The sequence below is a fragment of the Lagenorhynchus albirostris genome, chromosome 4 (assembly GCF_949774975.1).
Source record: "Lagenorhynchus albirostris chromosome 4, mLagAlb1.1, whole genome shotgun sequence".
Taxonomy (NCBI): domain Eukaryota; kingdom Metazoa; phylum Chordata; class Mammalia; order Artiodactyla; family Delphinidae; genus Lagenorhynchus; species Lagenorhynchus albirostris.
In genome coordinates, this window is record NC_083098.1 from 31,792,924 (window position 1) to 31,820,919 (window position 27,996).

The 27,996-nt window shown below is 34.1% G+C and overlaps 1 protein-coding gene across 7 annotated transcripts in view; it reads right to left on the reverse strand.

Annotated features, from left to right (window-relative positions):
• FBXW7 (F-box and WD repeat domain containing 7) overlaps positions 1-27,996 on the reverse strand; it is a 207,780-nt gene that overhangs the window by 30,718 nt on the left and 149,066 nt on the right. Inside the window, exon 1 of one of the 7 annotated variants that reach the window (XM_060147788.1) lies at positions 1,592-1,852. The exons of the other annotated variants lie outside the window; for them this stretch is intronic. Coding sequence (XP_060003771.1) covers positions 1,592-1,852 — 261 coding nt within the window. Of the gene's footprint in view, positions 1-1,591; positions 1,853-27,996 lie in introns of those variants that run through there. 7 annotated transcript variants of the gene reach the window in all.

The window sequence follows — 27,996 nt, forward strand, 5'->3', positions numbered from 1 at the left end:
CTATATAGGTATATAATATTGTAAATATATTCAGAATTATATTTTGTCGTCATCAATATTGAAATATATATATTTTTATATTTTACTATTGGTTAACTGAGGTCATCTTACTATAGATATGTTATAAAACTATAAAATAAGATCTGAGAAGATTCAACTTTCTCTATTTCAGCAACCCCTCTAAGATTTGTGTCTGCTAATTAATTACTGTATCATTGAAAATGATGGAAGCGGGGGAATCCCAGAGTGATAGAAAGTTACCCTCATTTTTGTAATAAGGTGAAAACCCTTGCTTTGCAGCAGCCTTATTTTCTTACCTATTCCTCACATGGGAACGTCATAACACAGCATGCCACACTGTAAATACCAGAGAGAAGCAACAAGACTAAAAGCTTTTTGAACCACACTCTGGGTAATAAAGACTGTTTTTATCATCATGAAGAAAGTATTCTAAAACACAGGGATAATCTTACAACGTTAGAGGCAAGAGGTGAGCATACGACAAGCTCATCCACAATTTATACCTTAGTTCATGAAATACCGACAGAAACGGAATTGGTCTTATTTCAACCCTTCAGAAGTTTCTGTGCTCATAACATTGTTTTAAAGTGATTCCTCTCAAAACCCATTATTTTCTTTCTCCAAATAATTTTAATAAAAGGCAAAAATAAATACTTTAATACATAGGTAGCCACATGCTTGCATATATATAAATTACAGACACACATGTACACATACACACAAAAGTATCCATCAGGAAGGTCAGTCAGTACAGATTACCTTAAAAATCTATTTTTTTATAACTTCCACAAACCCTCATTTTCAAAGTTGTTATGATAAACTTTGATATTCACTGTAATTAAGTTTGTAATACTGGCTTTCAGAACTTCCCTGGATATCTTGTAAATACATTGGTGCAAATGCCATTTGCCACTAAAGCAAACTTTATTTCCATCTTAGAAATCCCTTCAATGAATAAAAATGCCTGAAATTCATATCAAGGGAACTGCTGTGAAAGGATTTTTAAATTTAGAATATTTTATAAAATAAAGCACTTTCTGTATGACTATATGTCTTTTAAATATTATATTGTTTACTGAAAATACCGACTTTAGAACCAAAAATCAATCCTGCAATTTTGAAAGGGTACCAAAAGTAAATATAACCTCTTTAAATATAAATCCCCAATATTCTAGCAATTCTAGACTTTAAGAGAGGTAACTAAAGAAAAAAGAAAAACCTATATATAAGGTATAGAAAAATTACAGGCAAAAGGTTCACTAAAAGCTAACTAAGGATAGAGTATTTCCAGGTCAGCATTTAACGGAGCCACATTTCTAAAGTCTGAATATATTTTTAGAGGAAAATTCTCACATTAAAATGTACATTTTATTTTAAATGTAAAGCTTTTTCCAGTTTATGTTGTCTTTCCATTATTTGCTTACATTCATGATATAAAACAGTATATCAGACATCCAGCCACCCACCAAAATTAGAGGATACTGCAGCCATCTCTGATGATACAGATTTTCCTTCCCAGGCAGGCACACACACACAATCATACAACACAGGAAGAAAACAGCTTACTTACTTTGTAAAAAATCATTTTTAGTGTGCCGTAGAAACCCATATTTTCTGGATTTTTCCCCTTCAGTGATTCTGTGCCCCCGTGTGTCCGGCTGCTTGGCAGTCTCTGACAATATAAACCTTTTTCAGGTAGGTATGTCACAGATTCTAATGTGGACATGCTCAGGCACGTCAGAAAAGGAAGATTAGGGAGCAGAACCGGCAACAAAACTCCACAGTAGAGGCAAATGCAGCTCAGTATCAAACCGCTTCTTGGGACACACATACATACATGCAGCTTGACTGAGGAGAACTCAAGGGAATAATGAGAGAGAACCGAGAAGATTATTGGAGGAGACTATGCCCTGTCAAAGCCTGGACTGAACAGATTCCTCCCTCAGCAGCAGAGGGATCAGATTACATCTTCCCTTGAACACAGAATGGTGCAGTCCAGGATTCAGCAATGCAGACTGCACATCAATTACATGGTGATCCGCTCCAGGGAACCCGTAAGCACACAGCGCGCTGAACAGAGGGAGGAGGTGGGCAACGAAGGAGACCGCCCCCATACCACAGCCCCCTCTCTCCCCTTTCAAACTTTCAGGAGGTTATTTTTGTATTTTGTAAAACCTGCATTTTTGAAGAGTTTTAAATGGCAAGCATCGTTTCCGCAAATAAGTCCTTTCAGAAACATTTTGAAAATGGAATATATTTTCATATGGTCCTCCCAACGGAAGCAAAGCAGTCTATTTTCACTAACTGCTACCCTATTGCAGTCAGTCCTGGATTAGGTTTTTCAAGTAGCTTGGACGGTCCAAAATGGGCAATTCCAAAGGGAGGAATTAGATATTCTTTGGGGCAATTTACAAAAAGGTAAACCAGTTTGGAGCATACGACATTTGCAGAAATTATGTAATAAGTTATACTTCAATCTGTATATTTCTTACATTAAGATTTAATGTAAATATTCCCTTTGCTTTCCCATTCCATTCATTTAAAACATAGTCTTCAAGAAAATTACCACACACTGCCAATCCTTACTAATCATGAGAATATCTTTTTATGATTAACAAACTAAGTATATAAAGTCTGGCTGAAACGTTCTGTTTCTCCCAAGAGAGCAAAAACTGTGCTCATTGGAGAGTCTTATAATTATTTGTTCATTTACTGTTGAGTAAACAGGAGGCACTGGATTTCTACCTCTAAACTTACTTTCACAATGTGTACTGCTTATCATTAAAAAGTTATTTTATAGAATAGTAAAGGTACTAAAGTTTGCCTGAAGGCAACCTTTTTTCTTAGAATGACTACTACGCAAATCTAGATATTTCATCACTCAACTTGCTACAAAACCAGCTTCAGAGGCAATTATAAGATTCCTTGGACTAGAAAGGCCCATTATTAAGGGCCTAGTTAATTAACTCCTACCCTCCCCATTAATGTTCTTTATTACAAGCAAACTGTGTGCCTATAGTTACTTAAGTACTTAAAAAGTTTCTTCAGGAAAAAAGAAATACTATTTTGACTTACTACATTTTAATACTCTCTACTATGGTAATAAATGACTTTTGTTAGAAAAATGATTCTAAATACTGCATAAAGTAGTATAATTTTAAAAATAAATGTTTACCTTTTTAATTAAGACATTAAGTCAGTATAACCTCTTTTACTTTATATTTTTTTAAACATCTTTATTGCAGTATAATTACCTTACAATGGTGTGTTAGTTTCTGCTTTATAACAAAGTGAATCAGCTATACATATACATATATCCCCATATCTCCTCCCTCTTGTCTCCCTCCTGTCTTTTACTTTAAAACATAAATAAGATAATCTAAAATTTTATGAAAATGTACATCTTGGGTCTTCTCCTGGAAGTTATAGTCTACATATTATCTTTAAAAAAAAAAAATCCCCTTCCTGGCTCTTAAACTAATTCTTACCCTCAGAAACAATATGTACATGTACCCAGCAAAAGTTAGTTTTCTAAATAAACAATTAGCTTACTTCAAAGGAAAGTTCCTTTTAAAAAGAAATCTCTTACTCTTAGGAAAAAAAATCCCAATGTTAGGAACAGACCCATAAACCCTTTTATTAGAGCTTCAGAGCACGCAGGATTTTAAAAAAAAAAAAAAAAGGATACCCCCTCCCGCCATTCTGGGCGGTCTGAAGAAACTAATTGTAAAATGAACACCTGAAATTTCCTCTAAAGCTTGTCGGAGGACAAAGAGACTACCTACCAGTCACATATTGGTATATACCTTGACTTCAACTGAAATCATGTCCTACCTCTAGTTGAACTAACCTTTTCAAATTAAGTCTACTCAGTTGAGGACACCGACCAACTTTAATAAACCAGGAATGCCGTCTCAAAATCTAGGATAATTGAAGAAGAAAATATCTTAACTTTGTACATTCAACGGAATGCTCTTCTGGTCATATGGCTCCTATGTATGGCTATGAAGTTACAGGAAAACCTGATTCCCACAAATGTATGTTTATATGTAGGTATGTGTATTCATATTTTATTTTTAAACAGGTAAAATATTTATCTGGCTCAAAAATCAAAATGATATGCAAAAAGTAAACACTGAGAAGACTCTCCAACACCCCCACCCACCCATCTACCATGGTTCCCACTTGGAAATGATTTTCATTAGTTTGTTTATCCTTTAAGTGAGAATGTGTATGCTTATAAATACTCACAAAGACTTAATTTTTCCAAATATTTAAACAATTCTCCCATATATCTTGTTTATAATGTTAATTTGAATTGCGAAGAAAGAATTTAAGCAAAGCTAGTCAACCAAGTCTCTAAGTAGATTTCAAATTAACAGAATAAAAATGAATGATTTTCAATATTCTCTAAAGTACTAGGAATGAAAATTGTGATCTATTATATTATTTTCATCATAATCTATATATGAACAAAGCAAATGAAATCATTCTCAAATTCCTGTTTCTGGGAGTCTTGGCTAAAATACAAACATTTAAAACTTTATTCACAGATTTAACGTTTTTACTAATATGACTGAAAAAGGCTTTGTGTGTGAATCTTTCTCTATCTTATCTCTGTGGTAGACAGAAACATTGTAAAACTGAGGTCAGTCCATAATCTATGTTAAATAAGTTTACCAAAAAAAGTATTTTATGCTTTATGCTAGAATGTTAGCTACTAAGTTCACTGAAAAAGCTAGTTAATCATTATAGCTAAGAAAATACTTGTGTTTCTCATCCACATTTTTAGAATTAATATCTCAGTGTATTCAATATCATTTTCACTACAATAAACTAAATCTTCATGTAATATCAGCTAAGCAATGAATTTCCCATTCTATAAAGAATTATTTCTTGTGCTGACTGACGTGCTATAAACCTTGCTGAAAATCTATTAGTAAGGGAGTGACTAACAATGAAGTCCTTAGATTATAGCCTATCTGCTAATTCAGACTCAGTGCTCATTTCATCACAACTCCATTGAGCTAGGTGTATGAGCAATGCATGAGAGCAGTAGCTTGAAAACTGAAAAACAGCACAATGATATGAAGATGTACTGCCCCAGAGTGTAAGCCTCTGGGAAACAGTAGCAGTAGAACGATTAACTTGTGAGCTAGTATAAGAGAAACGGCTCTTTCTAAGCAATTGGTGGGGATGACTACGTTTTCAGAAGAGCAAGCTGTGGTTATGGGCAGAAACAAAAAATAATCTACATGTAAATAGTGAGAAAAATACAAACAGTAAAACAGTCTTCATGTATCATGTGTCTTCAGAGAAGTATGTATCTTATACATGGTGTCGACAGAGGAAGGAGTCATTAATAGAGTACTTTTCCTCACCTTGACTCTCAGAGTTCATTATTTCGATTTTAAATATATTCTTCCATTGCACTTATCATACCTCATTGTAATTTCTATACATCCCTCTCCCCTACCACTCAAAGGTTCACAGCTTTCTAAGACATAGCAGAAAAATGATATATAACAAATAATTAATAGTTTTGAATCACTGGCCATACAAGCAAGTAGTAGCAACCATGGCATCATTTTTCTAAAGCATAAATATATAACTAGTACTAAATTATACTTAGTGCTAAAAGTCCAACTATTGTATTATAATTAGTTGATGATACTATAAATACTATTGGTTCTTTGCATTACTTTACCAACATTTAAAATTTTATTTCCATTTTATAATAATAGGATAATGTGTTTATATTTGTACGTCAGTGATTTTCTTCATTACTATTATGACAACATTCTTTACTCTGATGTTACACTAAGAAAACCACCTAGAATAGTTAGCTGTCTTGCCCTGAGCACAGAATTTAGATTAGAGACAGTTTGGGATTTCAACATCAAAGAAAGGAATGGCAAGCATGTTGAGGCTGAAACAAACTTGTAATCTCACTAACCCACAGTCATCAGGTTTCTGGGGTGCAAGTTCTTATTAAAAGGTTCACAACTGAAATTGGCAAGTTAATAAACCTGTTCTATCACAGGTATTATCTATTAAAATAGGATGTATGCCCAGCACCTACATTTTCCCTAATACAAGTAGGTGGCAGTATTGATCAATAAGCTATTTTCACATTTATTCATTCATTAAGCATTTATTTACACCAACTATGTGTCAGGCACAGGATAGTACATAATTTAAAAAACTTTTTTTTCTTCCATTGAATTTATGCTCAATTTAAGACAGAGAATAGGGTGATACATATACACATCTGATTCTTAGAACTCACACTGAAATTAGTTCAAAAAAATTTTTGAGAATATGTAAAACGAAACAAGGTAAGCCAGATTTAGTTTGAAATTACCATCCAAGGAAACAAATATTAAAATACGACTGCATTAGAAAATATCCCAAACACTAAATATTGTAATATATAACAACTTTGTTTAAAATATACTTGTTGGGAAGTGAGGGGGATGCTTATAATAATATACAAAATCCTAACCTCAGTAAATCAAAATGCAAATCAAAGTTTCACAGCTTAGACTGGTTTAAAAAAAATTTAAGATAACTATGATTGTAGGAGTGGTACTTAAAATTTTTTTTCTTATTCCTGATGTTTAAAATATTTATAACTTTCTTTATAAAAATGCAGCCCCTGAAGATTTGACACAAATTACAATATTGATTCAAGATAAAGGTTTTTTTCATCCCTTAATTTGGGCCAAATTACTGATCTGATAAACATGCACAAATATATGTATCTACCAATAAATAAATATAGACACATATAGAATTTCACACAATAATGCAAGTTAAGAGTTCTATTTATCACAGGCACACAATAAAATAATGAAGATGGGAGCTCTGTTTGTTTGCTCTTCTAAAATTTATATTGTTATAGAGCTGTCAGAGACTTACTACACATACCAAAACATTACTTACAATACTTCTTTGTAGACAAGCAACATCTGCAATAATTTGACAAAGTTGGTAAGTCACTCTGGAGTTTATCCTGAATTATCTAGAAGGCAATTAATCTTTAAATCTCATGCTTAGAATCCAAAATAAACTACCAGTAAGCATCTTGAATTCATACCTAGGAGTTTTCTCTCAAATTTTTATTATAAATTTTTTTGTAGTAATCCCTTCAGTAAAGTAAGAAAAATATCATGGGAAACTATTTTTTAAAAGGTTAAGTTCAAGAAAAATAAAACAGCAAATACGACCCAGGAATGAATTTAATTAACATGGAGAAAGAATGAAATCAATTTTCCTTCCATGTATTGCTTAGAACCACATTTGCTCTTCTTTCTTTATCCAACTGGATATTTACTGCTGCTGTTCGTAATGTTCAAATATATTTACCTGGCTTGAGAAAAATTTCCTATAGATGTGGTATATCAACCTTGTATTTTAATATTAAAATAACCTTTCATTTTAAGCACTGCTTAAAATTCTGAAATTAATTTCTTATACCAGCTACTAGTCATGATTAAAAAGCTTTGAGAAAAGAGATAAAGGCTAAGAAGTAAAAAAGTTATAGCCACTGAATCACAAAAAAACCACTAATAGCAGGAAGCCATTGAGTGTAGAACTAGAAGGGATCTTGGAAATCACCTAATCTAATTCTCCTTCATTTGTGGAATGAACCTAAGTTTTGGAATCGGAGAAATCTGAGTTTAAACAACAGTTACGCCATTACTAGAGTGTTAACCTCGGTAGGGGTTATTTGACCATGATGAGTTCCAGTTTTCTCTTAAATGTGGTGGTAATACAATTTACCTTACCAACCTAGGCCACAGAGTCATTGTGAAAACACAGAGGTGCCCCTATAAAATAATAACTATTATTTACAGGTGAGAAAGGTAAGGTAGAGAATTTTCTTGCTCAGGGTCATACAGTTATTTTAGAGGCGTAGGCTCAGGTCCCAGGTTCACTACTTTTAACTGATTTGCATTAGCTCTGTGAGGGCTCAAGTCCAGCTAAAAAAATCAGACATTACTAAAGAAGGAAAAAAGTGTTATATTTTGCAAATATATATTGCGATATATGCATATTAATTGCAAATATCAATGAAATATGCAAACCACAACTAAATCTTTATTTATTCAGTTCATGGAATGAATATCTAGGTCTATGTAACTATGCTTCTGCTACACTTGGGAATCTGAGGCAAAGACATGGTAATTGGGGAAAAGGTAACAGAAACTGAGAGAAAGAGTTAGCTTAAATGAAATCAATCAATTAAGAAAAAATCACCCACTATCTGCAAAATGATACCGAAGTCAAATAAAAACATTGCAATAACCCTCCACCCCTAAGATACTTAAAATCCAACTGGCAAGACAAGAGACATAGAGAACAATATTTGACTGGATATCAAGTGCCAAATTGGGTAGTGTAAGAAGTCAGAAAATGGAGAAATCATTTAACTAGTCTGAGATTTCATAAAACATACGATCTTGCTTCTAAATTTAAAAGACAGAAGTTTGGTAGATGTTGAGGAGATAGAAGGAAATTATCATCTGTGGACCTAAGATATATGTGGAAATGCCACAATCATTAACTTGAAGGATTGACAATATCTATAAGACTTTTAGCAGTCACTAGTTTTTATAAGGATCATTAGGGAATAACCTTTTTAATACTATTATCTCCTAATTCAAACACTTAATACTACAGTTAAAATAGCCTTTAACTTACTAGTAATGGTTTCTTCAAAAGTACTTCCTGCCATGACTCATTCTTCCATTTTAGGGCTAATATGTGTCTTTCTGTACAAGAAGAACTTTACTGTGTGGGTGTGAAGACTGTAGACCTTTTATTTTAGTTACAAACACTGACTATGAAGGGGTCCTTCTGTTTCCAAAGGTACTCATACAGAAATCATATATAAAGGCAGGTTGTACTCTTGAATATAGGGGGGGATGGTACAGATATGAGAGTTCTTAAATAAACATTCAAATGTCATATTCACCAAAAAACTTTATGAAAAGACAATAAAAAATGTAACTCAGGGCCAAGGTGGATACCTGACTCATTCTCACCAACATGTGGCCAAAAGGACTTCTACTATTCAAAAACACAGCTTGCTTGGAAAATGAAATACTTTGTCTTGTTCCACTCCCAGCCCTTTCTTCCCATGCCTTGCCCCTCCAGCCTCCAGACTCAAAGCCTCCTGCTAAGGAACAGATTTCAGTATAGAGCATTCTGAAGGCACAGAAACTGTTCACCATATACAAAACTAGGAGAAAGGTTACTGTAAAGCAGGAGTTGTGAGATTCAAACACATGATAAAAAGTATGGTCCTTTCGAAAATATATACACGTATATTTAAGTGTGTGTGTGTGTGTGTGTGCACGCACACATGTGTATGGATGGGGAAAAGCCTACATAAATATATAAAAATGTGCACGGTGGTCATCTAAATTGCTTAATAAGAGATTTTCCTTCTTTTTCTTTTAACTTGTCAATAAACCAGTATTCCTTATTATGTGCTAACAACTGTTCCAGGCACTGGGTATAAGGTAGCAAACAATGCAGATGAGCTCCCTAGTCTCATACAGTTTGTATTCTGGAGTGGGGTAAAACACACAATAAATAAACTAATAAATGAAAAAGATAATTTCATATAATGCTAAGCTCTAAGAGAGAAATAAAACAGGGTAGGTACTATGAAAGAAGTAAGTAGTTAACAGAGGGTAGTAGAGAACTGTAGCTAATTTTGAAAGGTATTACCCAGGAAACAACTTTTAAGTCAAAATGGAGTAGAGTCTAGACTCAGCAAGAATAAGGCCAATCTGGCTAGGTAAAGTGACTGGTACAAGATGAAGATGGAGAGGTAACCAAGGGCCAGATCATGTAGGATCTTGGCCACGGTCAAGAGTTAGGATTTAAGGAATTCTAGTGCAATGTGAAGCCATTAGAGGATTCCGAGGATTTCTAGAATACACAATTTCTGTGTATATGTTTTAATATTATTTTTTATATTTAAAAAACGTATATAAAATTGAAGACCACTCACAAAGTAATTAATTCTCACTTGCTGAAATTAGACATATAGAGAAAATGCATAAAAATCTTTTCAACTCTTTCATGTCCAACTACTCTTCCATTTCCCTTATCACTTGTCACCTCATACTAATTCTCAAACTTAGCACCTATTCCAAGATTCTTAAACTTGGAAAAGGAAGAGAATTGGAATAGTAGGTAATACTTAATTATTCTGTACCATGAACCAAGCACCATTCTAAAGCCTTTATATCTAGTAACTCCATTCTATAAGAATGAAAGGGTATCTACCATATCATCTCTATTTCCTTGCTCTTCCACTTTCTATGCCCTGATTTTATCTTTAAATTTGATAATTTACTCTTTTTGAGAAAGAGAGAGATACTGGGCTCAGATCTCTGTAGATTGTTAATGCATCTGCCAGCCTTACTTTAGCAAATGTCTACAATGGTGAAAGACATGGTCACCCTTAGTTATTGGAGGTGAAATGATTTTATCCATGGTACACTTTTTAAAACTGCTTCTCTGTAATCATAAAGGAATTCAGAACATAATCACTGAATCTTAAGGTTGGAAAAAGCCTTCAACTAAAGTTTAGTACAGCCTCCGTTACACTCTTACGTATACTTTCACTAGCATGTTGTCATCCAGGACCTGGTTAACCTAAAATACTAAGTTATTCTCAACTCTGTGGTCTTCTATTAGTTGGCTTACTGATTTTGATAATTATGTTCAATTATAAATATTTGACTAGCAGACACATAAAGTCCAGATTCAAACTTACTGCACTTTTTAAAACATAACATCTCTTTCCAAATATCTTAAAAAATTTCCAGAAGAATTCAAAATGAGAAGGGATAGCTTAAACCATTCTCTTCAAACTCCAGTCAAGAATCAAGGTCTGTGAACCTGAACTTATTTCCCTTACTTAAAAACATTTATTAAGTACCTATTCCACATTGGTGCTAGGTCAGTAAGAAACATAAATCACACCGGGTTCTTCCTCTAGAAAGTGTACATCATAGTGATCTTTAATCAATTCTTTACTTATTTTAGAGTCGCTTGCCTGCTCTTTAAGTATTCAAGTGTTTGATGTAGCTGTCAAGTGAGTAGGGAAGAACCTTGTAATCATGCCCCCACTACATATAAAAAGGAGGATTCTAAATATTCATTTGAGAAACATCAATTTACATTTTAAAGCAATTACTGTACCTATAATTTAACAAACTGCATTCTTTACTTTGAAACTATCAAGAATTATATGACTAGCATAACACTTACATGATCTCCTACCTTTTCAGGAGATTCCAAAAGACTGTGAAGATTCAGTAAATAAAATCTGAGTACAAAGAAATATTGCTGGAAATAGTCATGAGTAGGGTTTGACATAATTTCGTCATGGAAACATTTTCAAAATAACTATTAATTTGAAAAAGTATCTGATCTACAGTAGTCTTTTATTCGCAATGAATTGTAAGATTGCAAATGACTAGGAGTACTTTGATATCTTGGCAAGACTATTGTAATAGAAATATTTCATTTATAAGTTCATTTTCTTTATTAAAAAGTTCTTTAAAATTTAGCACATAACTTAAAAAATATTTACCTATAAATACTTGAGGCCTCCAAATGTTTACAAATTAACTTTGAAAGTCTGTCACACTTGATACATGACTCTAAACAGTTCTTTCTGTAGGATGGATATCAGGCTTTCCCCACCAGTTGCATGAAAGCATGGTATGTAGTGATGGCATGCTGACTATTAAACAAATTTGCATACAACTTAATTAAGAACTGCCTTGTGCACACAGCTGGTCTGCTGGAAACTGTTACATGGTGGTATGAGACCACTTCAAAAAACTAAATCTAAATTTTATTTTTATTGAGTCAATGCATGTTCAAACTTCTACAACATGAAAAAAAAATTCTATGAGGAACAGCTTAAATCTACCAAAGAATATAAAGTTAAAGCTAGCAAAAAGATGTTGAAGTTTAGAATATTCTTAAAATTGTAATATTTTGTTAGCTCTTAGGATAAAGACAGACACACACACACAGAGACACACACACCCCTCTTCATTTTAAGCCTTTCCTTTAGAGTTATTCTATCAGGAGACAAAACAGCAAATTAAGAACTTAGAATTTTTTCCAGGGATGTTGAATGAGGTGATATTAATCATCATGATCACAATGTAAAAAACCAAGACTAAAATTAGATGGTATTTTCTAAGATATTTTTACTCAACTAGCTTTTATTGAACAATTATAATAAACAGATTTTGTTAGGCCAAGGTGTAATTTACTCCCCACCAATTCATTTATTTCAAAGACCTTAACTTTGTGAAGTTCACTCTGTGTGTTTATATATATGTAGCAAAGGAAAAGGAAATTACTGTGAGAAAAATTTATGGTGAGCTTCTAACCCCACATTTCATTTCAATATTATCAGTCTAATCCAAATGAATCCTGAGTCATATAATGGTTCTCTATTTTCTGAACAATGAAACAAGAGGTGGAAAAAAACTAAACAGTGACTCAAACATTTTATTTTTATAGATCTAGACCTACCACATTCTAGAAATATTTAGCCAAGGTTACTGAAAGCCAGACTCCAAGCAAAAAAGAATGCAAAATTGAGCAAGATGTAGTCTCTATTCTGGAAGAACTCCCCAATTCAGAGGGAAGGACAGACAAATCAATAAAAAAATGACAAAGTAATATAACTGATAAATAAAATTGCTCAATTTATACGACAATACACAGACCTAGAAAGAGGAAGAAATAAATGTTGTCACACATGGCAATATTTTAAACCAAAAGAATAAAGGAAAAATAAACACTAGATGTCATTCTGACTTGAGTGCTCTTTCAGTGCTCACTATCAAAGATACTATAAACTATTCAGCTTTGAATAATCAACTCTTAAAAAAAATGATCCCTTAAGAAAATGAAATATACAGGGAAGAGAACTTACTATATGCCAGGCACTCTTCTAGGTGCTTTACTTATATTAACTCACTGAAACTGTTAACAACCCTAAGAAGTAGGTACTACTATTAACCCATTTTACAAATAAGGAACAGGCACAGTGAGTTTAAGTAACTTTCCCAAGGTCACACAACTATAGAGTTGGTAACAGCAATTTAACCACAGGGAGATCTTGGTCTCCAGTTTATAGAAAATGAAATAGGGTTTTCTACATATATAGCAAGAAGTATTGGTAGTTAAGAAATCTTTGGGATGCTTCCTGGGCTATTTCAGTACGCAAATGTGTGATGTACGGATGAAATTTATGTTAGACTCACAATAGACACAGAGAAAGAAAAGACAAACTAGGCAGCTAATTATGTACTCTGATACACTTTATTTGTGGGAATTTACTAAGAGCAACTTGACAAAGAGTTAACACACTACTGCCAATGCATACTTGGTGAAGAACTGCTCCAAGATGATGGCATCTTGGACATGTACTGAGGCTAAGCAGCCATCAGTAGGCAGAGTGGAAGAAAGTCTGATGGAAGGTGCTCACGACAACACATGGGTTTTGCCTCCTTTTCCCAAATACTCTAAGAACTTCTATCTCCTACCCTTATTTCTTTATATTCCATGCTTTATTTCCCCAAAACGTGAAATAATGAAAAAGAGCTGAGAACAGAATACAACGAAAGTGTCTTCACTGGAAGGTCCTTTCAAAGAGGCTACTGGGTCTCTCACCATTACCAAAATGATCTGAACGCTATAGCAGATAGGCAAAAGTTATTGTATACATTATAACACTTACTGAAGGAACTGCTTCAAGTGATCTTTATTGGTTACTCTAACCCAAATACACTTAACAGGGAATTATGACTTCTACTTGATTTTTAATTTAGCTTAATTTAGCAGACAGCCTAAAAATACTTATTAACTAAGTAATGTGTATGTGTGTGTGCATATACATACACACACACACACAAGCACTTTTCCATTTGAGTACATACAGAACATACTCTTCAATATGTGATTATCACTTTGGCCATGTTTCTTAATTTCATCACATATGACCTTTTTCTAAGAGCCAATCCATCTTTAAGAAATGTCAATTTGATCCACGTGTGGTTATCACTTTCTAGCACTAAACACCATTGTTGATACATGCATATCTCTATGAGTCTATCCTACAATTTGTTTCAACTATCTCTAATTACCTTTATTCTAAGTAGGATACACAATTACAACAAATTTAGATTTATATGGTTATTTTAATCTCCCACAGACACTCATTCACTCAACATTTACTTGGTTGCCTATTATACACAAGCTAAATTAAGTATGGTCTCAGCTTCATGACTGGAGTTCACAGTGTAGTAGGGGAGAAAGCATAAACAATTAAAACAGAGCAAAGCTGAAACTAGTATACGCTACACAGTGTTAGAAAAATGCATAACGTTAAGGTTTTGACCTAGTTTGGGGGTTCAGAGAACGCTTCTCTTCTCTAAAGGAACGACTAAGCTGTGCTGTGGCGGGGGAGGGGCACCCATAGGGCTGCAGTGCACAGAATAAAGGTATTATGGCAGGTGCAAGATGAGGCTAGAGAAGTAGAGAAGGGCCAGCTTATACAAGACCTCATAAAGGATTTTGGTCTTTACCATAAGAGTAATGAAAAGTAAAGTCAGTCAAGGGAAGGGCATGACCCAGATATACCTCTTGCAATATCATTCTGAATGTAATGTTAAGAACAGAATGAGGAGTAGAAATAGAGACAGATGCGGAGAACAGACGTATGGATATCAAGGGGGAAGGGGGGTGGGATGAATTGGGAAATTGGATTGACATATACACTACTGATACTATGTATAAAATAGCTAACTAATGAGAACCTGCACTATAGCTCAGGGAACTCTACTCAATGCTCTGTGGTGACCTAAATGGGAAGGAAATCCAAAAAAGAGGGGCTATATGTATACGTATAGCTGATTCACTTTGCGTACAGTAGAAACTAACAGCATTGTAAAGCAACTATACTCCAATAAAAATTAAAAAGAAGAAAATAAAAAAGAGCAGAATGGGGAAGTAAGTGAGAGTTGATGTGGAGAGACTGAGGAGGAAGCTATTCCATTAGACCATGCAAGAGATAATGTTGGCCTGGACTAGCTAGGTGCATTACAGATGGACAGAAGTGAAGAGTTAGGAGATATTTAGGACATAAAACTCATAGGATTTGGTGACAGATTGGTCATGGGAAATAAAGGAGAGGGAGTTAGTTATTAACAAGGACGCCAAAGTTTATTACTTATGCAACTGGATGGAAGATGACAGAGGACACTAAACAAGGTCAGTGTTTGTTTTCTAGAGTAGGGAGGATCACAAGTTCCATTTTTAGTCTTATTTGGTTTGAGGTGTCTTTGAGACATCCAGGTCTCAACTCATATCATGCTCCAACTGGCTCTGGAGCTCAAAAAAAGGTCTAGATTGAAGATAAAAACATGGGAACTAACTGTGTATAGGCCACCTCCGATTTCCTTCGCAGAGCCACCTCCTCCTCATTTTAAAGCTGTGAATCACAGGGCTTGAATCCAACACCCTGTCACAATGTGTGCACATCAATTATTTGTCTCTCTTCACCATTAGACTATAAGTTCCATAAAATCAGTGACCACATCTATTTTGATTCCTGTTGTATCTCAGCTCCTCACACAGTTCTTGCACATATCAGGGTATCAATAAATAATATTTATATGAGATAATTAAGAATGTGAGATACACTCTAATCTACAATGACAGAAGTACAGAAATAATAACTGAAAAATATTAATAGGTAAACAATACATTTCACGTATTTATTATTTATTTACTATTGCACTATACATATTATTACTTATAATATTTTATATGTTTTCCCCCTCAGGGAAAAGTAATAAAATTTTCTACATATTTATCAGTTACACAAGTCAAGTATAAATTAAATTGGAAGAAAATATACAGTTTGATATGCAATGAAAATGCAACTATCTTTGTTGTTAAAAGCCACCCTGGTTTGGGACTTCCTGCACCTTTAAAAATGCCCAACAGAATATAAACTTTTACTGATAAAGGCAGTATAAAGTTTTAACAACACTTAACGTACACCATTTCCTACAGATCTCACTTACTGAGTATTCTATTGATTCATAGGTATTAACCTAACAGATAGCATTTTTGTGCTTCAATTTTACTGACAGGAAATCTACAGCATGTAAGTTTTTGAGAGTTACCAAAAGCATTATAACTAAAAAAAACCTTTGGCAATATATATCTTAATCCCTATGAACAGAATAACAGGCTGAGTTCCATTTCCATTAAAATTAAATTGAAAACTGCATTTTTACATATAATTGCCTAGCTTTATTTTGCTTTACCTGCTTTTTATCACCATCTCCCATTGAGATAGGATATATCAAGAAACACTACATTTAATGAAAAGGGTCAAAAGAACTAAGATCCCACTGAAATATCTTAAAAAATATATTGATAGATATTTCAACTACTACTTTATTCATTTTGGTTTTGTGAATATGGAACATATGCAAGTAATAATTTTAACAATAGATTCATTTGGGGCATACCATTCACTTTTATTTTATTTTATTTTTTTTGCAGGATGCGGGCCTCTCACTGTTGTGGCCTCTCCCATTGCGGAGCACAGGCTCCGGACGCGCAGGCTCAGCAGCCATGGCTCACGGGCCTAGCCGCTCCACGGCATGTGGGATCTTCCCAGACCGGGGCACGAACCCGTGTCCCCTGCATCAGCAGGCGGACTCTCAACCACTGAGCCACCTGGGAAGCCCCACTTCTAATTTTGCATGCAGAGAGAACATACCTCATCTTAATCTTCAACGAAGTCAATACTACACATATGGATTTCCAAATCCTCTTTGGTTTTCATCTTCTGATAAATACTCTCATATATCAAAACTGAGGAATGTTATTACATTGCTCAAAGAATGTATACATGTATACATTTCAAAGCATGTATACAAAACACTTTTGTATATAAACATACTCTGGAATGTTAAGTAAATATATTTGAAGACTACAAAATATAGTGCAAGATGATGAGAAACACTAGCTAACAGTGTTTTTTAAATTATATTAAAGAAAAACAAAATATACTAAAATAAAAAAGGAAAACTGATAAAAAAATTTTGGAAGAGATTGTGGTTGGGCCATTTATTACTTATTTGCAGAGTTAATTAATATTCTAAAAAGGTCTACAAAAAGCTGAACAACCTCTCAAGCTCTGAATTCATGGCACTGACCTTAGACTTTCTCAGAATGATTTTTAATGCACTCTGTCATTAGTAAAACCTGTTCAAACACATGCCCCATCTGCCAGCACCCCATCTGCAAGAGAGCTTCTTATTCTTGTAGACAGTACAACTTCTGCTTGCTTCCTTCTCTACATACCAGCTGTATGGTAATGAGTGTGAGCAGCTGAAAATCCTGCATGATAACAAAGCTAATACGAAAACGGCAGAACAACGACTTCCCCTCAATGAAGCGGTTGTCCCATGAACACAGCAGATAAGCTGTTAAACGGGGGTTGGGGGTGGTGATGAGAATTTTATTTGTTTGTATGTGGGGGATGTGTGCTTGTGCCTGTGCACGCACGTGTGTGTTAAACATGGGTCTTCCACATAATTAAAAAATAAAAAGAACCAAGAGTAGTACAGGGTACCCAAGAAGGATCTAAATTTCTGAGTACTTTTGTTAAGACTTGTGAATCAATTCTTTAAATGTTTTAAGTCTTAACTCCTATATGGTAATAATATACCAGGTGCCATTTGGACAAGCTAGTTTTCAAAGATGTTAACAAGTTACGTTCCATTTCTTAATTAACTCATTTTGGGGCCTAATTTAGGGAAAGAAATGGCGTCAAAATTTAAGAATCATAATGAAAACTATTTCCTAGACATTTTAGCTGCTAACATAATATGTGAATCAACAAACTATGTTTTTAATTCTTATATAGCAATTTAATTTCTAAAAATTTAATGGTATTTGAAGCCAACACATTTATTCTGAACAGAGAAACTCCAAACAAAATACTAAGTGGCACATGTTACTTTCTTAATTCAGGAAGACATATTGGGGTTAATTTTTATATACATGAGAGTCACACTGAATGACTCTATATAATGCAAGAAGATCCAAATCACATTAATTTTTTATGTGCAGTATCTTTCCATTTAGAGATTAACAGTCAATCAGGAAACTTTAAGAAAAATGACTATCAAAATTGGTGTTATGCATTTTCTCTCACAATCTGAAGAAAGTAAAAATGAAAAAATATTCAAAATACTAACCGTAAGTGAAAGAAATAAGTACTATTATATAAGGAGAATTAATTATATTTTTACCAACACATCTAAATAAGTCTTATGTGGACTTCATAACAGTTACTAAGTTCTTATTATATAACCATACTTTCTCTATGTTATTTCATTTTACCCATAAAACTATCCTGTGAAGTAGGTAGTACTATTATTGCCATCCTACAGAGGTGGCTTAGTAAGTGAGGGAGCTAAAAACTTAACCTCAGGTCTAACTGACTCTATCTCTATGTTCTTAAGCAGTCTGCCATCCTGACATAAACTCCACAAGGGCAAAGATGTGGGTCTGTTTCATTCACTACTGTACTCCAAATGTCTAAAGTAGTCCTTGGTTCATAGAAGTTGTTGAATAGATTGAATAAATAGATGGAATGGATAGAAGAGATAACTGATCAGTTGTTTTTTTATTAAGTGTACATCACTTTAAGTGGAAAAAAAAGGCAATCATAAATTTTGTAAAAACCCTTAATCATTTTGATACTAGAAGAATTATTTACCAATTAAAGAATCTTAAAATAAGACTGTTTAGGAATCTCTTGTCAGGTTGAAAAATTAAGACTAAATTTTTAAAATTCTCATGATTAAACATTCATTTTGAAAGGTTGGTACAGAATGAATAAGAGCAAAATTGCACTGATTTTAGCATTTCCATGAATCCACTTGTCCTCGTTTTTATTGTCTAACTATAAGAATGCATTTTCCCTGTTAACTAGCTTAACGTATTCCTTGACTTCAAATATAAATCAGGGCCATGAGCTTCTATAATATAAAAGCTTTTGTACTATATATATATATATGAACCTGAATTGAAAGAATAGTTCCAACTTAATAAAACAGCACCAATCATCCCTTAAAAAGTAACACATAAGTTGTATTTCCTCAAAGAACACTTACAGATTTAAAAAACCCACAAATTCAGATGAGATTTACAAAAACAGTACTATACTGCCCCTACATGTTCAAACTAGTAGTAACAATGACATTTCAAAATCTAAAGTGATAATGTAGAGATTTCTGTGGATTACTGAAAAGCTCTTTAAGCTCAAATTGTTCCCAAGTGAATGATATGAAATCACCCACACACAAAAAGGTAGTTAAAAATAGGAGTAACCCGTAAGTTTCAATTTTCACTTTCAATACTAGCAAGGAGAAGAAACTTAAGATAAGAGAATTTCATCCAACATTATATTTTTTTCTCTCAAAACAGATTTCCCCAACCTTACATGAAGATATCATAAAATAACCATAAACAAATAGCTAGTCACCTATGTGCTTCTGGGATCAATGTTTATATATTAATGTTTGAGAAATACTAACCATTGAATTGTTTCCCCCAGACCTAAATAAATTTCTATAAAGCTCATAAATGTATACATAAACACATATATACATAGGTACTACCAAAACCACAACAGAAACTTTTATTAATCTAATACCAGATTTATTTTTAAAAAATCTACTGTAATTATTTTACCTTTTACAACATTGTAGGAATACAGCACTATATATGCAAATAAAGAGATGTGCTGCATCAATAGGTCTTTGTAAAAGGAAATAAGAATGTCATTGCTTTTATCACAAATGGTAGTCCTTTCTGGTATTATTTCTATAGTAAAACTTACATCACATTTTAAAAATCCTACATTATATCTATCATTATTTGCATCTACCGCAATTAATCTACCATTATTTAACTGATTTATATGTGAGACACATTAATTTATGCAACTTTCCACAACAAGTCAGGGATAGGGCCAAGAACTCTAATTCTGACCCAGGTACGATCCAGAAAGAAATCACTATGGTGGACCTGATAGGATATTAAAGACTTAAGTTTTCTGGCAAGAACATGAAAAATTAAATAATATGGAATCATATTTAATCTTTCAGAGCCTCAAAATAATATAATATACTGGATACTACCTAACAGTATTTGAAAACTTGTAGATTTTACTATCAATACATTTCACTTAAGTTACCAAAATAATCCTATCAAGTCAGGTAGAGTGTCTGCATATGCAGGCATGTGTATGGAGGTATCCTTATATACATATGGAGAAACTATAAACTACAAATGATCACCAGTTGACTTGGAAATGAAAAGTGTACAACTGAATAAAGGAGTCTGATGAAACACTGTATACTGGAGCAGATCAAACATGCTCTCCATGCCTAGGTGGAATTCTCAGGGTCACCAAAATGTTAAATTATAAAAAGGTAGGATTTTTGTTTGTTTGTTTTGTTCAATAATGTATCTAGAACTGTGCCTGGCAATTAGTAGATGCTTATTTGTTGAATGGATTAATTAATCCATGTTCCTCTGATTGATATCATGAGGATATCATGGAACGGTGACAATAAGTCTCTCAGAGACAGGAAAGCATCAGTGGCCTCCTTAAGGGAAGGTCTCTGCCTTATTCACCTTTGTTACATTAGCATCACAAGCAGGGAGTATGTATACGCCTAATACATATTAGCAGAATTAAAATTAATTTAGAGGTGTTAATATTCCACAGAAATACTGAGAAAAATTTAAAAAGTTGTTGCGGTTCTCATTCCTCATTTAAAGTATCTATCTGATAGCATGAGTTGCCTTTAATCACTGAAGATAAATAATACAAAAGCTCTGAACTATTATCATACTATATTGAGCTGCCTATAACTAGGTTAATAAAATTTAGGTATTCATTTATGTAATGTATGTTTTAAAGCAGTTAAATATGAATGTACTTAAGAGACTGAAGATAAGGCTTAGGTTACTTCGACATTTCAAAGTGTATTCCATTTCTAAATGTGGATGATACCTGTAAAACTCAAAGGTCTGCAGTTAGCTCCACAATTTTGGAGAAAGCTGTGTTCCTGACTTCAAAACCTTTGGAGTTTAGAAGGGTAATATGGTACATATACAGCGTATGGCAGAACACTTCCAGTACATCACGTACAAACATTTCTGCAGCAAAATATACAAATATTCAGATAAACAATAAAAGTGACTGTCTTAGTTAGTTAGGGTTAGGTTTGGCCAACTTGTTAAAACACTTCTTAGTTTTCAGGGCTTACTGGACTCCTGATTTGCAGACAAGGGACCGTGGATTTATTTCATACTTGTTTACCCAGCCAGAAGCTTTGTAACAAGTTTATTTTTAGCATATTTTTCATCTGTCTCCCATACTCCAAGTCTTAATATTTAGTTTCTGTAAAATATAACCTACAAATTTAAATAGCCTTGCCCTGTGATGTTAAAATTACTATACTATTTGTACAGATTAACTATCAACAAAAGGGATAACAATTCAGGGCAGTTATTTCTATGCTGTAGTTGTAGATTTACAAATCATGTTAGCGTTTGTATCTGATAACTGAGGCACAACCTAATACTATGACATCACCCGATGACAAAAACATCTAGAAAGCAATGTTATCAGTAATTAGATATTGAGGGCTTCATAAATTGTGAAAACAAAGTATAAATTACGTATTTAAAAATCCAGGATTACATGGCAAAAGTTAACCTTGAAATATTTGGAAACTAAGGATCCATTCACTCAACAAACCCTTACCCAGGTCAGTACACCACACTGTTCATGATGCTGGAGCCAGACACGTAGGTTAGAATCTTAGCTCCATCATTTACTAGCTCTAGGGCAAGTTAGTTAAACTTCCTATACCTCTGATTCTACATCTATAAAATATGGATAATATAATGCAATCTACTTCATGAGGTTATTTTAAGGATTAAATGAGTTCATATGTGGAAAATACTTAGAATAGTGTTTCCTCTGCATCCCAAGTTAGACTCTATTATATACTGCTACCCTGTTTTATCATCATCAAAACATTAGCATTAACAGTTACTTTTCTGGTTCCCTAAATTAGAATCTAAGCTCCACGAGAGCATGGCCTTTGTCCATCTACTTTACTGTTATATCTACAGGTTCTAGAAAAGTTCCCAACTCTGTTCTAAGTCCTTAATACATATTTTGGGGCTGTTATTACTATTAATAAACTTCATATCCAGATATAAGTGAATAATTTTGCAGCAGTATAATTAATGTGAAAAAAACAAGATGTAAGACCAAGCAATAATACAAGTTCCTTCTGTTCATAACTTCTCTGATCATCTGCTTAGCAAACATCCTTCACGTTTTCATTTAAAGTTACTGTGAAGCCTTTCCTGAGCCATTTGAATTGAGACTTGGGTGGCCCTCTCATGCTCCCACAGTACTTTGTATATGGGTCCATTTAAAGCAATTATCCTTTGGTCTAAGGGTTTGTTTGTGGTTTTACCACTACCTATTAAATGCTTAACGGATTGTAATTTTCATTTTTGTATGTCCAGAGACAGAGAGGAAGAATCATCACCTTTTTATTTACAGCCACCGCCTTGCACAGTACAGAAAATAAGACCAGAAGAAAATTTACAATTTATATTCTGTTTACTCATGTTTATGCATGATGTATGAAACATTCTTAAGAAGAAACTGATAGGATCAAAAATAGAATGACCTGGTATGTGGTAACTAGTTAATTCCTTTATTGATAAAATAAATAGTGACAATAAAAGATATCAGATGGGGCTTCCCTGGTGGCGCAGTGGTTGAGAGTCTGCCTGCCGATGCAGGGGACATGGGTTTGTGCCCGGGTTCGTGCCCCGGTCCGAGAAGATCCCACATGCCACGGAGTGGCTGGGCCCGTGAGCCATGGCCGCTGGGCCTGCACGTCAGGAGCCTGTGCTCCACAATGGGAGCGGCCACAACAGTGAGAGGCCCGCATACCACACACACACACAAAAAGATATCAGATGATCTGAAAATGCCAATTTTCCCCCAAGTTCCAATGGAATATATCTGTGGAAAAAAACTTTAGGAAGCCACATTTTAGTTTACTCAAAAAAAAAAAATCAGATAAAACTATTAAAATCTCCCTCCAAATCTGCTCATAGCACCACCCTGTTCTTCCTTCTCTCCAAAGCATTGTAATAATTTTTATTTTAGCATTTTCTGACTTGTCTGGCTACTGTAGACTCTCAAAAGTGCCATCTAAATGAGTACACCCTATGTTTGTTTCTCCTTCGTTTTCGGAACTGCTAAGTAGTAATTACTTTTAAAATTAAGTGTCAAACTGTATCTGAATTTAGTTATATTTAGAAAATGAAATATTCAAAATCACAGCTGCACAGTCATTTAAAAACATTTAGTAAATAAAAACATGCCATATTCTAACAGTACAAAAACTCCTTAAAGAATTTTCCAAACTTAACAAAAGCTTCAACAAATTGGTCATACAAATATTTACACTAACTTTCTCTTGCACATCACTGGGAGCATGAAAAGATATTAGAGATAATTTGTTTTTGTTTTTTTTTTTTGCGGTACGCGGGCCTCTCACTGTTGTGGCCTCTCCCGTTGCGGAGCACAGGCTCCGGACGCGCAGGCTCAGCGGCCACGGCTCACGGGCCCAGCCGCTCCGCGGCATGTGGGATCTTCCCGGACCGGGGCACGAACCCGGGCACGAACCCGTGTCCCCTGCATCGGCAGGCGGACTCTCAACCACTGCGCCACCAGGGAAGCCCTAGAGATAATTTCTGAAGTCTAATAAGAGTTCATAGCCTCAACTGAGGAAACAAGATAACTAAATGAAGCTGTCAAATAACACCACTGAGCAGTACATATATGTCTAAGCACCAAAGGTAATTGCAACAACTACAATACGTTCCACTAATGGATGAGGACAACGGTAGATGCAACCAGTGCCAGGAGGAAGGTTCCAACCAGAGAGACAAGCTAGACTGTGAGGTCATGGAAAGGATTTGGAGAAAGAGGCACAAATGTAACTGGCAGATACTGAATAGATTAGTATGGGGGAAGGGAACATGATACTGGCTTTTTAAAGGTTTCATATTTCTATATGTTAAGGAAATATCCATCTACTTCCTCTTGGCTAAGAGTTCCATGAAACAAACGTTGAGTTTCATGAAATGTCTTTCAGGCATCAAGGCATTTTAGAATGGGAGACTTGCTACAACTATTTTAAATGAGAATTAATCATAGCTAGACTAGAATTAAAAAATAAAAATAAAAGGTGAACCTGGATTGGGGCAAAAGGCAAAGCTATGTCAGAAATGTAAGACTAAGTTGCAGTGCTTTAAGAAATAGGCAAGTATTTCTGGCAGCTGCTTTTGCTAGCATGAAAAGTACTCCTGTAGTAAAGATTATTAATAGCAATATACTTTGGGAGAAACTGTCATTTAAACTGTACAAACAACACACTAAAACTCAGAAATGTAAAAGTATAAACTAAGATGACAAAAACTGAGATAACCATAAGACACAGTAAAAATGTGTTAAATCAATGATAAATTATAAAACCATACACATGGATCATCTGTTTAGACAAAAACAGAGATAATAGTTTTAAAACTATGGGAAGAGTAGAAGAAAATTATAGTTGAAAATAATATTGGTGACAGGTTTATGGCAAACATTATTTTCCAGAAAGTATTATTTTAAAAAATCACCATGAACAACAAATAACTTCTTGATCTATTTATATATTTTCCTAATGATGTTGTAAGTATAAACACATCATTATTTTCTCAAAATGAAAAAAAAATTCCTTCAATAGAAAACCTAGAATAAACATAGAAATATAATGATATAGTATCAACTAAGTAAAATCCATAAAACTTTGCCATGGTAGGAATAAATTTGCTTAAAATATGATTTCTTTCTCTTGTTAAACAACAATTAGAAGTCCCTAGTGCTGTTTTTTATTTGGTACAATCTTTCTGGAAAACAATTTAGCAGTATTTATTAAGAATCTAAAAGAATTCACACTCCTTGACCCAGTAATTCCACTTCTGGAAAAATGTATATAGAGATGTTAAAGATTTATGTATAAAAAAGTTCAAAGCAGGTCACTGACCAAATCAACAGCAGTTAGAAAATGATGACACATTCATTTGGCAGATTATACACTTTTGAATAACTATAGCCATGAGGAAGTACTAGCAATATATGAAAAATGGATTAAAGTATCGATTTTGTTTAAAGAGTTATTTACTTAAAATTTTTACTGTGGTTATTTCTGAGCAGTGGAATTACTGATAATTTAGGAAAATGTAAAGAAACATTTCTTCTGCATTTTACATACTGAGCATGTCTAATTTTTATAAACAGAAGTAAAAGATATTAACTACTGGAAGAAAATAAAAATTCTCTATATCATAATTCAACTCAGGGAATTTAGGGGATTATCAAATTATTAAATTCAGGAAGGTAATAACTCACAAATTTGCTTTACCAACAGAACTTATGATGGATTATAAAATCTTCCTACAAGTGACAATTTTATTGTAGAATAAATAATTAGAGAGGTTGTTTTTTGAAACAAAGACAATACAACTGTTTGATAAAACTGGCAGACCTTTGCTGAAAAGTCTATTAAAGGAGCTTAATAGACTATAATTATATATACCTTGAACTAACTGAAGGTTATACACACAAAAACAGCAGAATAGATTATGCCTGAATGAGATTAAAATTTTAAATATAGGGTTTTTTTTAATTAGTATCATCAATAGTTCAACAATAAAGAAAAAGCTTGAATCCAAGACAGTATTGAAGCTAAGAGAGGTATAATGCTGTTTTTAATTTTTGTCATCATAGTCAAAAGTACTAAATGAACAAACTGATGAGAGTGGTACTGCACTGCAGTTTGAGGATGGTTAATCTGTCAGACACCCTGTTCTGAGTTGTTTCCTACCAAACACAGACCCTGAGGTATGACAACGATTCTCTCTTTAACCAAACTCTAGTCAGGCTCCTGAGCTCTTTTTCAACTAGGACCTGTCCTTCGGCATGTTCTCAGGAACCAAATTTTAGCAAGAATCCTGCTAAATCAGTCTAACCAGAATTCCCCACCCTTGATGTCAATCACCTGTGGTACCTGGTCACCCTCTCCATATCTGTTGGGTTCGCCATCCTCCACCATCCCCCAGGGGATTTCTGACCACCTTGGTTAAGTTCATTTAACCAGAGCACCCCCCACCCTTTACCCCTGATGCTTCCTCTTAGAAATTAGCTACCCACTGAATCCCATGCTGCTCCTTGGCTATAAATTCTCACTTTTCTTTGTTCTATTAACAGTTGAGCCCAATCTATCTCCCCTACTGCAAACTCCCCTTGTAGTAGTCCCTATACATATCATGACAGTCCCCCTGAATAAAATCTGTCTTATGATTTTAACAAGGTTCATGAATGATTTTTTTCTTTAACAGGTATCATCCCTCAGCTTACAGAAAGACTACAAACATGCATACTGTTTGAATATTTCTAGTTTTTTATCACTATAATCATTGCATCATCTGTGGGATAACTTTACAAATGAAACATCTTGAAAGAGATTACACAAAAAATCCTAAATTTATAAATGTAACATGCTACCAAGTTATTTGTAGCTCAATTATTTGAATCTTTGAATTTTCTCAAAGAAACAATGTCAACAATGATAGGCTCCCAGGTTTACCCACCAAAATATGAATATAATAATAGTTGAAAAAAGTTAAGTTCATAAGAAAAGGTCACAAAACACAGTAGAAAGAGAATGGCTACTACCTGCAGCATTAGAGTCCTGAGGTTAAATACCAGCTTTACTATTTACCAAGAAAACTGGGGAGAGGTAACTTGATTGAGCCTCAGCTTTCTAGTCTACTGAATGGAGATAATACCTAACTTACCGTACTTAACAAACGTTTAAATCATTTAAGAATTATTTAAAATATAAAAAACAGCTGGACAATGCCTAGAATATATAGTAGGTCCTTTTAAAATAAGAGCAATTATTAATAGCATTATTATGCTACTACTGTACATCGAGAAGGAAAATTAAAAAGCAGTATGTTGGGCTTCCCCAGCGGTGCAGTGGTTGAGAGCCCGCCCGCCGATGCAGGGGACACGGGTTCGTGCCCCGGTCCGGGAGGATCCCACATGCTGCGGAGCAGCTGGGCCTGTGAGCCACAGCCACTGAACCTGCATGTCCGGAGCCTGTGCTCCGCAACGGGAGAGGCCCGCATACCGCAAAAACAAAAAAACAAAAAAACACCAAAAAAGAGCAGTATGTTAAAATTCTAGTGATTATACACATAAAATTTTTTCTCTATATAGCTACAAAAGAATTAGAAGAGAGAATGAGGGTTTTTAAAGAAAATGGAACGTTATGGCTCTAACAATCTCCTTCTAAAAATTTACTGTTAGCTGAAACTTATATTCAAGCACAAGAAGATTTACTATAGTATTACTGTAATCATAAAAATCTGTATTTCACTGTCTCGTAAATAAAGTTTTACTAAAACACAATCATGCTCATTCAACTACTCCTTTAAGTATTGCCTACATCTACTTTCATGCTACAATGGCAGAGCTGAATTGTTCTAACAGTGACTATCTGGTCCACAAAGTATAAAATAGCTGCTGGCCCTTTGCAGAAAAAGTTTGTGGACCCCTGACTTAAGCTAACCCTCAAAGATAAAAATACACAGGAGTGATATTAACTCAAATATTTTCTCAAATGACTCAAATATTCTATTTCAATTTTATTTCTATTTTCACTT